This window comes from Ambystoma mexicanum, chromosome 7p (assembly GCF_040938575.1).
Source record: "Ambystoma mexicanum isolate Mex_15411 chromosome 7p, UKY_AmexF1_1, whole genome shotgun sequence".
Lineage (NCBI taxonomy): Eukaryota > Metazoa > Chordata > Amphibia > Caudata > Ambystomatidae > Ambystoma > Ambystoma mexicanum.
In genome coordinates, this window is record NC_090939.1 from 171,317,505 (window position 1) to 171,331,392 (window position 13,888).

General features: G+C 52.4%; 1 protein-coding gene across 1 annotated transcript in view; it reads left to right on the forward strand.

Annotated features, from left to right (window-relative positions):
- Positions 1-13,888, forward strand: part of LOC138525800 (B- and T-lymphocyte attenuator-like) — a 218,678-nt gene that overhangs the window by 72,907 nt on the left and 131,883 nt on the right. The window contains exon 2 of the mRNA XM_069636014.1: positions 12,816-13,160. Within this exon, the coding sequence (XP_069492115.1) occupies positions 12,816-13,160 (345 nt within the window). The remainder of the gene's footprint in view (positions 1-12,815; positions 13,161-13,888) is intronic.

A 13,888-nucleotide genomic window follows, 5' to 3' on the forward strand; every position in this document is an offset into this window, starting at 1 on the left:
TTTGGGCCTCTATCTGAACAAGGATATGTCTATGTGTGTGTTGGGACATGCATTGCCTTGTCTAGACTCTCTTTGACATCACTTGTGCTACGTCATGGATTCCCCTACTGGGATCGGCAGGGTCACTCACCTCCATCTCCAGATGTTGTGGCACCCGTCTCCATCTCACCGAAGCCCTCAATCGACTGCATCTGTATGAACGAGCTGCACGTCTCCTACCAGCGTGACAGTTTGGCAGATGAGTGGGGACCCCCGCCTGTGGCCATGCCTCCCTCCTATTGCTGGCCATGATATTCCGTACCCTGAGGCGGAGGTCATCCCACCTCTTTTTACAGTCTTTTACTGTCCGTGGGGTGGTGCCGACTGCCGAGACTTTGCGGGATACCTCCTCCCAGATCTCCTTTTTGCGCTGCTGCACCTCCCTTTTCAGGTTCTGCAGGTTGATCTCCTTTGCATGGGCGGCAAAGGTGTCCCCCAGCATGTTCAGTTCATCGTCTGAAAAATGCTTTTTGTGCAGGTGGGGGGTTGTTTTCCTGGTAGCCTTTGACATGATGAAGGGATTGGCACTGGTCTCTCCTGAACACAACTGATGGTTTGGGAGGATTGCAATGGATTGTGTTTTTAAAGATGGCCGCCGGCGCATTTCCCGTTCTGACGCGATGACGTTACTTCCGGGTCTGGTATTACGAGCCCGGTATTAGCATGATGTTATTACCGGGGCGGTATTAAGGGGTGCCTCCCAGGCGGAGGCGGTATCAGCGGGTCCCGTGATGACGCTATAGGGAGGTTCGAGGGCCTTTAGCGCCATGGTATGGGGGTTCGCACGTGCTCGTGCACTCGTAATCACCCGCTATTAGCGGCGTCATACGAGCACGGACCCGCTAGGTCTTCCATGCTGGTAATGATCCCGTTTTTACCGCGCTTCTCGTAATGAGGCCCTATGAGAGGTACCTATTCAATCAATGCATGCAAAAGCCTCAAGAGATTGTGGAGGAATACATAACCCTCCTGAGAGTGAAGAGGGCACACTGCCAGTTCGACACATTCTCCCTGGATGAGGCCATACGCCTGTGCATCATCGAGGGCTGCCTGTCGCTGTCTCTCAAGAAACAGCTCCTGAAGAAACCACTCTCAAGCCCAGAGGTCAGCGAACTTGCAAGGATATTCGAGAGGGTCGATGCTCAAGCCGCCTCCATGGTGGACACGCCTGCCGCTAAACAGGACACGACCGAACTCATTGCTGCCATCCAGCAGGTGACGTCTTGGTGAAGCGAGAAGGGGGCCACACCATACCGACCACCTTTCTAGCCCGTGGGCTAGACAACAGAGACAGTGCTACTGGTGCGGGATGGCATTCCCTCATGCAGGGTCATGCCCAGCCCTATCGCAAAGATGTATCAACTGCGGAAGAGAAGGGCATTTCCAATTGGTTTGCAGAGAAGGAAGACCGTTCCCAAACCTGAGCTGCCGGGGCCTACCAGGCCACCCTGCGCCCTCCGCAATCTCAATACTTCCAGAATAGGTTCTATCAGCACAACCAGAGGCGATACGTCAGGGCTGTTGACGAATACCACAACCCAGACTACCCGCAGGACTACGGGTACCACGATCAGCTGCCCGTCCCATCGATAAGTATGGCGGGCCACCTAATGCCTATCAGGAGGATGACACGCCATACTCCTGTTCATCATTCCAGGGCCCCACCTACTACGACCAGCCAGCCAATAATGAATATGTCAACCTCATCCAGGACGACAAGGAGGCCAAGGAGGCCCCGCAGATTCTTGTCAAAATAGGGAACGCTCGGTTCCACTTCCTGGTAAACTTGGGTGCCACGGTCAACATCATGGGGATCAGGAGTTTTTGAGAATCCCTGATGCACCGGCGCTGGAGAAGACACAGTCAAGGATTTTCCAATGGGAGCAGCAATACCTTTACATGCCATCAGTCATTTCAAGCGCTTCCTCCGCCACAAAGATCGGTAGACCGACACGACCATCCACGTCATCCGCAGCCCGAACAAGGGTCAGTGTCTCCTGAGCTACCATACAACCTTGTGACTGGGGCTCATTGACATTCATTTTTAATGAAGGGGACATGATAACAGCAGCCGCGGTGGGCCAGGGACCGTGTTTGCGAACGACTCTTGTGGATTCCTTACCAAGCACAATATTGTGGAAAGATTTCCCCAGTTATGCATGGGATTGGGCAGGCTAAAGGGTCTCCCAGTAAAGCTGCACATAGACCCTTCGGTACGGCCCGTCCCACAACACCCCAGGCGAGTGGGGTTCCACCTCCAAGAAGCGGTCTGCAGAGAACTGGACCAACTCCTCACGGATGGCATCATCGAATCAGCCACAGGCCCAATGCCATGGGTGTCCCCCCTTGTCATCATGCCAAAGGAAGGCGGGTGGCTACACCTATGTGTGCACATGAGACAGGCCAACACTGCCATCCAGAGGGAGAGACACCCAGGCCCATGCGTCGAGGACATGATAGTGCAACTTAACAACTCGCAAATGTTATCCAAGTTTGACCTGATACAGGGTTATCATCAACTGGATCTCCACCCTGACTCAAGGGTAATAACAACGCTCACAACCCACGAGGGTCTGTTTAGATACCAGGGTTAACTTTGGAATTTCGTCAGTGGCTGAGATCTTTCAAGAAGTTGTCCGACAGGTAATCAGACCATTCAAAGGGGCGCTAAATTACAGTGACAACATTCTCGTTTTTGGCGCATCCTGAGAAGCACACGATGTTGCACTGCTTGCCACTTGTGCCGCAATTCAGTCCGCAGGTCTGACACCCAATATAGACAAATGCAGGTTTAGCAAGTCCAAACTAAAATATTTTGGCCAAATTGTTTCGGTTGATGACATGACCCCTGACCCTGACAAAGTGGACACCATCACCAAGCTGAAGGAGCCACAAGTGGCTGACCTTCGGTCCTTCCTGGGCATGGCCGGGTATTGTGCAAGATACATCCTGCACTAAGCTTCGATCACCAAACCACTCAGGAGGCTGCTCCAAAAGGATGCCGTGTTCGTCTGGTCGCCTGCATGCTGCCTGGCGTTCGAATCCATTAAGAAGGCACTGGCGGAGGCCCACCGTCTGGCATACCTCAACCCTTCAACCTGAGTTGGCACACAGATTACAGTCGATGCAAGCCCTGTTGGCCTCGGAGCGCCATCCTTGCGCAGACAAGTGGAGCGGCCACGTACCCACGCCACATTGTTGCATACTCCAGCAGAGCCATGTCGACGTCCGAGTCCGCCTACTCGCAGGCCGAGAAGGAGAGCTTAGCGGCTGTCTGGGCCTGTGAACATTTCCATAACTTTATAATCAGCATGAAGTTCACCCTGATTACAGACCACCAGGCGTTGCTTTCCCTGTTTGGCAACCCATGCACAAAGATGCCCCCCAGGATTGAGCTGTGTGGTATCACACTACAGGAATATGATTATGACATTTTACACAGACCAGTGGGCGATCTGAATCCGGCAGACTACCTGTCCTGCCACCTGGCGGGGCCTCCCACAGCCAGAGCAGGCGATGTTGCCTACATTGACTAAGTTGCGACCAGCTCCCTGCCTCTTGCCCTGTCGCTAGAGACGGTCGCAGTCGCGTTGGCTGCTGATACAACAACCTCCCTGGCCATCAGTCTGACCAACAACAAAATGTGGAAGGACTCCCGGGAGCGATGCTGGCCCACCCGGGGGAGTGCAAAGAAGAGATTGAGCGACTAGCAAGGATACAGTCTGAATTGGCTGTAAAGGACCATAATATCCTACTGAGAGACTGCCACCTGGTCATTCCAGCAGCACTCAGGGCTGACGTCGTCTGACCACTGCATGAAGAACACTGAGGGGCGGAGAACACAAGAGACAACTGGACTGCAACGTCTGGTTCCCTTTCCTGGACTCGCTGGTCGACGAGGGGATCAAGAATTGCCTGGCCTGCCAGTGCACAGCAGGAGCGAGCCTCCGATACCCCTACAACCAACTCATATCCCCGAGCGGCCATGGAAGAGGGTTGCTGTTGACTTCTATGGACTGTTGGAATCAGGAGACTACTTACTCCTACTCATAGACGAGTACTCACGATTCCCTCTCGTTAAGAAGGTTGCCACCTCGCGTTTCCTCATATTGGGGCCACCCTAGATGAAGTTCTCAGTGAGAGGGGAGTCCCGAGGATAATGAAGTCGGACAATGGCTTGCCGTTCAACAGCCATGAGTTCAGGGAATTGGCCAGGCACTTAGGGTTCAAACACCTGGAGATTACTCCAAGGAGGCCCCAGGCGAATGGTATGGCGCAGCGCTTCATGGCCCCCCATAAAGAGCCCCCCAAAGGGCTCGCATAGAGGCCACTAATCCTCATCAAGCACTCTGCAGACTCCTGCGTGATTACCGCAACACTCCTCATGAGGCCCCCAATAAGACCCCAGTGGAGCTGATGGTGCGCTACGAAGTACACATTCGTATCGTGAGGGACTCCAGTGCCCCAGGAGATGAGGATGCTGAAGTCATCCAGTGGGACATGGAAGGAAAAGAGAGAGCAAAGCATGAAAGGAAAAGAGAGAGCCAAGCAGGAATCAGACCTAAGGCTGAAAGCGTTGCCCAAGGACTTTCAAGTTGGAGATGAAGTACCGGTCCAACAACCAATGACCAGAAAGACCGACTCCTGATATGCTCCAAAGCCCATGAGTGTCGTCACAGTCAAGGGGACAATGGTAACTGCTCAAAATGAGGACAAGTAACTCACGAGAATTAGCTCGCTATTCAAGCACTTTTGTCAAAAGGGAGCAGTGTGAGTCACTTCCCCCGGAACCAGATCCGGAGGGGATAGAGCCACAAGATGACCTACGGGTCCCTCTCAGAGAGGCTGGATGTCGAGGGACCCCAATGGTTGATCCTCCAGAAGGGGATGGACTCCCCGACAGGAATGCCAGACCACAGAGGGTGATCCGGAAACCATTGCGGTGGGTAGAAGAGTGTTAACTGCGACATGTGAACATTTGTCCGGGGGTGGTGTTACCAGTCCCCTGTCCCTTTAAGGCAGACATCCCACAGTTGGGGGCGTGCCCAGTTACAGGGAGTCTAGGGGAGGAGTTGGTGAGGAACGTGCCAGTTCCAGTTTCGTATTGATAAAGAGAAGTTGTATTTCCTCTCGGCTCTGCGTTCGTTCTTTCCTGGCCCAATCCGGGCAACAACATCTGTTAGACTCACAGCAGTCAGAGCCAGAAAGCTTCCTCAACTTGGGCGGGTTTGGGCCTTGTGTCTACGGGAACAGCACTCCGGCAAGACCATTTTACCAGAGCACAGCTCGTCTTGTTTCATGCCAATTTATCCTCTGTACTCAACCCTTCATCCTTGTAGATGTAGTACCATTAGATTGTGCAATAGTGAAGCCAAGTAGCACCCACAGCGGAATGCTGTCTGCATCGCAGCCAACTAGGATCCTCCGAATATAGGCCATAACTAATGATGAGCATCCAAAAATCAATGGATCCCTTTTCACAACTCTGCAGATCACACCACTGCCTGCTCTGGGTGTCTTCTTCTGCTACTTTGCCCCCGCTCTCACTGTCTCCCCACCTCCCTCTCTCCTACCTGCTCGTACTCGGTGCCCCTGGCTGCTAATAGCAATAAAGTGCCCGGCAATGCCCGTTGTTCTGGGTTAATAGCTTGTGTACGCAATTGCCTGTGACTTGGGCTGATGCGCGGGCCTTCCAGCCCACAGACTTTACCACTTACAAATTACAGTGCTTAGAAACTTGGGGAATCAGGCCTGAAGCGTTACATGAGTACGTGAAATTATGATGATTATTATTAATAATTGTAATGATAGTAATGATTAAAATAATACAAATTATGTGATGCCCTATCCCAGGGAAGCCCTAGCATACATGTATGTATGTAATAGCCACAGTGGCATCACCGTCTAGATAGAGTTTTGTTGCACAAATTTAATCAGACCAGCACAAATTATTATATTGCCATCAGAGTTTGTGAGTAAACCACCCCTTCATTTATCAAGAATTGTAGAATTGATTGAATTGAGGCCTACATTCCTCTGTAGGGCATTGTTGATAGGAGCCATTTTATTTCACGCATGTCTCTTTTGCCAAAGCCTGGTTCCCTGGTCTGGCTTCAGCGCTGCGGGAGAGCAATTGTGTGACTGCTCCCCTGTGGACCTCCTCCAATGCAGGGGACATCCTCACAACTCCCATTCTATCCAACTGCCACCTACATGCACAACAAACCTGTGTTCTCCCATCTCCAAACAGGCCTGCTCCCCCCCCACCCCGACCGCTGCATCATCCTTAACTTTTTCCCTCGCCCCCATAACCCCCCCATCTCACTCCCCTTTCCGGTCACCTTACGGCAACCATTTCCTGGGTGCAAAAAAGAGTAGCAAATGAATTTACCACCAGTTTTGCTGTTTAGATAATACAGAATAGAGCCAACAGCATTTAGCTCCAATTGTGTAATCAAAAAGGGCATAATTGAGGCAGGCTCCTTTATTTTGTACGTTTGCTGGCTGGCAGGAAAATAAATGCAGTAACACCGAGGGCCCGATTCTCATCATGGCGCAGTGAGGGTGCTAAATAGCACGACTCACTGCGCCATTTCTTGACGCCCAGGCACCACTGCTATTCTCATGTGGGCCTGGGCGTCTTCGCAAAGCACGACAGTGCTTTCCCTGTAATCGGGCTGTTTCTTAAGGAAACAGGCGGATTGCAGAATCTCGGCAGCATTTTCGTTATTTAACGACAATGCTGCCGAGATGAAAACAAAAAAGCACGTGCTGTGTGGGTGTGCAGATCGTGACAGGTGGGTCTTGCACTGCATGTATTTATCTTTGCAGACGAGTGCATACTGCCATCCATAGTAGAACCATGGATGGCATTATGCACTCTTCTGCAAACTAAGATGCAGTGCAGGACCCACCTGTCACCATCTGCACACCCAAACAGTTGTGTGCTTCTTGTGGTACTACTCCCGTGCATGTGCTTCTTGTGGCACTCCTCCTGTACCACACCAATTTGGTACCGTACTTAGGCGCCAATTTCAGGCAGTTCTGAAATTGGAGGAGTGCCACAAGAATACCCATGCAAAAGGAGAGATAACGAAAGTGCAGGTTGCTATGTCGGTTTTCAGCCCCTCCTAGCAACCGGCACCCGTATTCCGAAAGTGGCGCAATCAGTCCAACTTCGGAAGATTGTGCCACCTTCAGAATAGGTTGTAATTACCGAAAATGTCATTAGCACTTTTTACGACATTTTCTGTAATTAACAACAACTTGAGAATGGGGACCCGAGCATTCTAATATAGATCTATGTTATGTCGTCAGCCCTCGGCCTGTGCGCGGGGGCTGACAGAATGTTAGCAGGCCGCGCGGCCTGGTGCGCAGCTCCAGCGGGAGCGAAATGACGATGCACCCACACAGGTTGCTGGTCGGCCCCGGAACTGCCTCCCGAACGCGGGGGCGGGGCTTTTATTTAGGACGCCCTGCGTCACCGCGTAGCGGGACGCAGGGCGGAACTCAACATTCCTCCTTTATTATAAAACAAACACAAACATCACACTAACTGCCAAACAACGGCAAAGTCCAACATAAGCTTCCAGTCCTCAACACGCAGCCACCCTGCCATGGGGTTCATGGCACCCGTTACCACACATAGTCACTTAGCTTGGCTGGCGGTCTCGTCGTTGTTCTCAGCCGGTATCGCCCTTCGCGGGGGCCACTCCCCCTTGCTTCATGCTCTGGTTCGTTTTCGCTGTTCAGGTCCTCGAGGCCGGGTGCATCCACCGGCTCCCAGGTTCCATCCCCCGCTCCTTTCTCCTCAGGGATGGCCTCCGGCTCTTCTTCGCTGGGAGGAGTGTCCTCGCCTTCCCGATGGCCCTCCTTATCGGTCCATAGGGTACGGGGTATGGCCTTGAACCATGACGCATTTCTAGTCACTTGGCGGCGTCCTCGTGTCACAGTTACCATGGTTCCATGCCGGTTGCTGACGGTCCATGGAAGTTCTTCGTACCTGGTGTCAAGTTTTGACTTGGAGGGGTTTCGTAGCATGATCACCTGGTCACCCACTTGATGATGGGACGGCCTCGCTCTCCGCTTGCCGCTCATGTGTGCGTTAGCATCCCTTCTCCTTCTTTCTGTGCGTTCCTCGTTGACCGCGTCCGGGTTTCTGCTAGGGTGATGCGGGATCGAAGATCTAATGACGGTGCCGAACATGAGGTCCGCTGGCGGTATGCCGGTTGAGCTGTGGGGCGTGACCCGGTAGTTCCGGAGGAACCGGAAGAGGTCAACCTTCCAGGGGCTGGCGTTAGCCTTGGACACCCTGAGCACCTTGTTGATAGTTCTCATAAACCGTTCTACGTCCCCATTTGCCTGGGGGTGTCTTGGAGTGATGTGATGATATTTAACATTGAGTTCCTGTAGATACTTTTTGAAATCCTCTCCCGTAAACGGTGGCCCATTGTCGCTTTTGATTGAGATGGGTAGCCCGTGAGTTGCGAACATTTTCTCTAGGGCCGGAATGACCACTTCAGCTGCTGTAGATTCAACTACCTCAACTTCCGGGTATCGGGAGTGATCATCGACGGCCACCAACAGGTGGAGGCCCTCCCTTAGCTTGCAAAAGTCAATGCTGATGGCCTCCCAGCGAGAGCGGCCCCGTTCAGCTGATATGATGGGTTCCGGGTCTGGCGGGGCCCCCGTTATCTGACAGGATAGGCACGTGCTAACGAGTGTCTCGACCCGCTCCTCGATCTGGGGAAACCATACCCGGTGCCGAATGCGGGCTTTCGTCCTTACCAGTCCTTGGTGTCCTTCATGCGCTAGGGCCACTATCCTGTCTTGTAGTTTGAGAGGGATTACGATGCGGTTTCCTCGTAGTATTAGTCCACCTTCCGTGATTGACAAGTCTTGTCGTACTGTGAATATGCCGGACAAAAACCCTTTTGCGTCCGCTGTTCTGTTGTGCGTGTGTCTCATGAAGGTCTTCCAGTCACCGGACAGGATGGCATCTTTCACCAAGTCACAAGACGGGTCCTTGTGCGTTTCCGCCTCGATTTCCTCGATGCTCACCGCCTTGGGCCTCATTGCGCGCACCACTTGGCATATGTGTTCCTCCGTCTCTGCAGCTACTTGGATCTCTTGTTGAGTGGCCTCTCGCGGATGCCTGGAGAGAAAGTCCGCCGGGTTTCCGCTGCCTGGTTGGTAGATGAGATCAAAGTCATATTGCTGGAGGTGCAATAACCACTTGGTGATCCGTGCCGGAGGGTGTGCTGATGTTCCCATGAAAATGGGTAGTAGGGGCTTGTGGTCCGTGATCGTCGTGAAATGACGCCCATATAAGTAGAGGTGAAAATGCCGGCACCCCCACAGCACGGCGATGGCCTCCTTTTCGATGTGCGAGTACCTTTGTTCGGTCTCTGTGAGGGCTCTCGATGCATATGCTATCGGTCTCTTCTCCCCTTCCTTCGTGACTTGCATTAGGATGGCTCCGAGCCCCACAGGGCTGGCATCCACGAACAGTTCTGTGGGCAGCTCGGTGCTATAGTAGGCCATCTTGGTGTCGGCGGAGAGAGAGTCCTTGATGCTTTCGAACGAGTCCTGGCATTTCTGCCCCCACTCCCACTTGACGTTGGCCTTGGTGAGTTCCCGCAGCGGCTCAGATAGTGTGGCCAGGTTTCAGATGAACCTCCCGCAGTAGGTGGCCATGCCTAAGAAACTGCGCACTTCTGTGGGGGTCATCGGTGGGCTTGCCGCCTGAATGTCTGCGACCTTCTGCGGGTCAGGGGAGATGCCTGTGCTGCCAAACTTGTACCCGAAGAAGGTGATCTCCGACTTGAGGAACTCGCACTTTTCCCTGTGTATTGTGAGCCCAACTTCTTGTAGTCGGCCCAGTAAAGCGTGAAGCCTCTTGATGTGTGTTTCTTTGTCGGGGGCGTGAATCAGAATATCATCGCTCACGTTGAGGACACCAGGGATGCCCCGGATGACCTCTTGGATGGTTTGCTGGAATACCTCCGCAGCAGACGATATTCCGAAACTTAGGCGCTTGTATCTCCGCAGCCCCAAATGCGTTGAGAACATTGTAATGTAGCGAGAGTCTCTGTGGAGTTTGAGTTGATGATACCCCGCCTTGAGATCAATCTTTGAGAATATGCTTGATCCTGTGAGGTCAGCCACGATCTCGTCGATTGTTGGGGTTATGTGGCGTTCTCTTTTAATGGCAGTGTTGGGGAGACGCATGTCTATGCAGATCCGCACCTTTCCAGGCTGCTTAGGCTTCCGTGTCACCACCATTGGGGAGACCCACGGTGTGGGCCCTGTGACCTCCTCAATGATGCCCGCTTCTTCCAGTGCCTTGAGTTCCTGCTCCACTTGTTCTCTCATGTGGAATGGCGTTCTTCGGTGCCTGACGGCTTTCGGCTGCACGGTTTCATCAATATGAAGTTTGATGGTTTTGCCTTTTAGACAGCCTATTCCCTCTTGCAAGTCAGGGTATTGGCTCAGCATCTGCTCCACTTCCTTGTCTTCGTTGACATGGCAGATGAATTGGACCACTCCCAAGTCCTCTGCTGCGTCCCCACTCAGGAGGCTCTCAATACCTGCCTTCACGACATAGACCTTGGACCATAGTTTGTTTTTTCCGTGTTCCAGCGTGGTGCGGAACCTGCCAATCACCGGCAGGGGCTTTCGACAGCCGTATGCATACAACAGAGTGTCTGTGCTTTTCAGCTCTGGTGGAGGACTTAGAGTCAGGAAGATGCTTTCGGGCATGACGTTCACCGAAGCGCCTGTGTCGATGGTCATGAGAATGCACTGGTTTTGGATGGTGACCATGCATTTGCGCCTTCGGACGGCTTTTCTTCGAGGTCCTCGGCCTTGGCACAGTGCAGACACCAGGTATACCTTCCTTCCTTTTCTCTCGATGTCCTTGGAGGGGTCCTGCTGCATCGCCGAGACATCATCCCCTTCATCCTCCGTGGAAGAGCTGGCCACTACGATCCTTCTGGCACTGGCTTGCTTCTTTTTCTTGGTCGCGACCTTCTCCGGCTGGTTTTGCAGGGGCTGTATGGGGGTGTCCGCTGATCGGCATACCTTCGCGTAATGGTCCTTCCGGCCACATGCTCCACATGTGGTGCCTTGAGCAGGACAGTTGCGACGGCCATGTCGTGGGCCACCGCACCAGCCACACTCTGTGGGTCCCGGAATGCGCGGTTGCCACCTGTTTTGGCCATACCCGCCACTGTTGTCGTCTCTCGAGGATTGTTTGTTGGTGATACGTGCCACCATAGCTGTGTTGAGAGCAGGTTGCAGCCTGTGTAGCGTGGCCTCCATGTTGGCCGCTCTGGTGTGTGCCAGTTCCCTCTGACGTCCTAGTTCGAGGATCCGCTGTAGGGGAATACCCCTTTCGCTAAGTATCAGGCGCCTTAATTTTTCCGAATGTATCCCGTTGATGATTTGCCTCCTGATCTCCCTCTCCACGTTCGTGAATTCGCAGGACATGGCCAACTTTCTCAGACGGGTGTGGTACGCATCCAGGGTTTCCTCCGCTGCCTGTAAGGTGGTGCAAAAGAGAAACGTCTCATAGTCTGGGTTTAGTTGAGGGAGAAAATGATCGGTGAGGGCATCTTTCGCGCTTCGGTATCCATCCTGGCCATCATCAACGTTCAGGGAATTGAAGATGCGCAGTACCTCGTCACCCACGCTGAGTAGTAGGTGGGCCTTCAGTTTCCTGGGCGCCGTAACCTCTTTGCACTCCATCGCCATCTCGAACTTCTGAATCCACAGCTGCCATCTGGGTCCGCATGATGATGGATCCGTGAATGGGTCGAACGGCTGGACCAGTGTCGACGAAGTACCTTGTGTGCGAGGTGGAGGTGGCGTCATGGACAGGTTTGCCGCAATTCTGGATGGCGTGGAGGGCCCAGGCGTGGATGTGCCGGCCGCCATGTTGTCGTGGACCTGATCCGTGTTGTCGTGAGATCATCCAACGGCCACCAACGCCGCGATGTTGGGCCTACCTTGGAGGTGCAGCCGTACCCAGGCGCCGTGTTGCAGATCAGGGCCTGGTGCTCCTGTTACACTGTGATGCTGCCCTCTGGTGTTGGATGTCAGATGCCACCTGGTTCTCCAGTGTCCAGATGGAAAAGCTGTGGTCTTGGTGGCAGAGAGCATGAATGGAGGAGAGAAAAAAAAAAAAATTTTTTTTTTTTGGTGTGGGGGGGTCACGTGTGTGATTGCACCCCCACCGGGTGTCCAAAAATTTCGCCGCGATGGCTGTGTGGCGTTAGGGTGCCTTCAAAGCACCGAGCCTGTCGTGGAGTTCCTCTCGCCTCGTCGCCATTGTTATGTCGTCAGCCCTCGGCCTGTGCGCGGGGGCTGACAGAATGTTAGCAGGCCGCGCGGCCTGGTGCGCAGCTCCAGCGGGAGCGAAATGACGATGCACCCACACAGGTTGCTGGTCGGCCCCGGAACTGCCTCCCGAACGCGGGGGCGGGGCTTTTATTTAGGACGCCCTGCGTCACCGCGTAGCGGGACGCAGGGCGGAACTCAACAATCTAGAGTGCAAATTGAGTTTACTGGTTTTGGGATCTGGGCAGACATTTTTTGCCAGATCCGACCAAGCGCCAGCACTGGGTGTCGGGAACAAAAATGCCATCCTTGTGTAAATAATCGTTTTCTTACTGTTTTTTATTTTAAAAGTTCCAATGTTACTCTTCAAGAGATGTCCCATTTCCGCCTTCGCATACATTGATGAGCATTTATCTTTTCTTTTTTTTTCTCCTCAGGAGATGAAACTGCCTGTGTGGAAGGAGTTCAGCTGGCAAGACAGTCCCATTCCAGGACGGAAGGAGAAGCTCTTCAGTTAAACTGTCCAGTCAAGTACTGCGCAGGCGCGCGGCCTCACGTGACTTGGTGCAAGCTTCATGGAAATTACTGCAGGGCCCTGCAGGAGGAGCCGGGCAGAGTGACCACCATCTGGGCAGATGGGACAGAAACATCCAACTCTGGCCTTTATGTCTTAACCTTGATATTGGTTCATTCGAACGACTCTGGGAATTATCGCTGCGTGGCTGACAACTCAAAAGGCGAAAAGAGTGTGAGCCACAGCATCAAGGTCACTGTAACAGCTGGTGAGTTCCCAGTGTCTGATTTCACTGTTCTTTGGTGGGGAGATGATAGTAATGACTTCAACCTTTTCAGTGGGATCATATCGTTTGCAGGTGAACAGTAATGGGTTGATGAAAGCTGTGGTGTGCTTCACAGGCACCCGTGCATCTGCTAAAGGCAATACAATGATCTTTCACTAAAGGCACTAGACCTACTTTTCTTGAAATGTGTTATGCAATTTTATTGCCTAGCCATGGTGTCTCTGTAATCCAGGTCCAGCATCTCCTTTTTCTTTTAAATCATCATGTATACTGAGATTGCTGCGTAATCCCTTGGAGTTCACTTTCATCCTAGCTGTAGTTTGGGGAGCAGCCCACAGGACTGCAGTTTATTTCGTCTGTTGGGTTGTGAACTCTTTAGTTTCTCAGAAGCATGGTTTGTGTCTTCAAAGGCATTTCAAAGGATTTTGTAAAAAAAGAGAATCTATTTGTTGTCTTATTCTGTTTATTGAAACATGGCCTCTGTGTTTTGTACATACATGGTTCACAGGATATCCACTTTTGGCATACCCTGTATGGTGTATGTATTTGTTTCCCTCAAACATTTTTTTTTAAAAAAGATGGCCAAATTGTGTCAGACCGAACAATGTTCAGAGTAACTTCAGTGGCATGATTATTCTACTATTTTGTATAAAGTCAGCCACTTTATTTCAAGATGTTACAAATACAACACGTAACAAATCACTGCAACA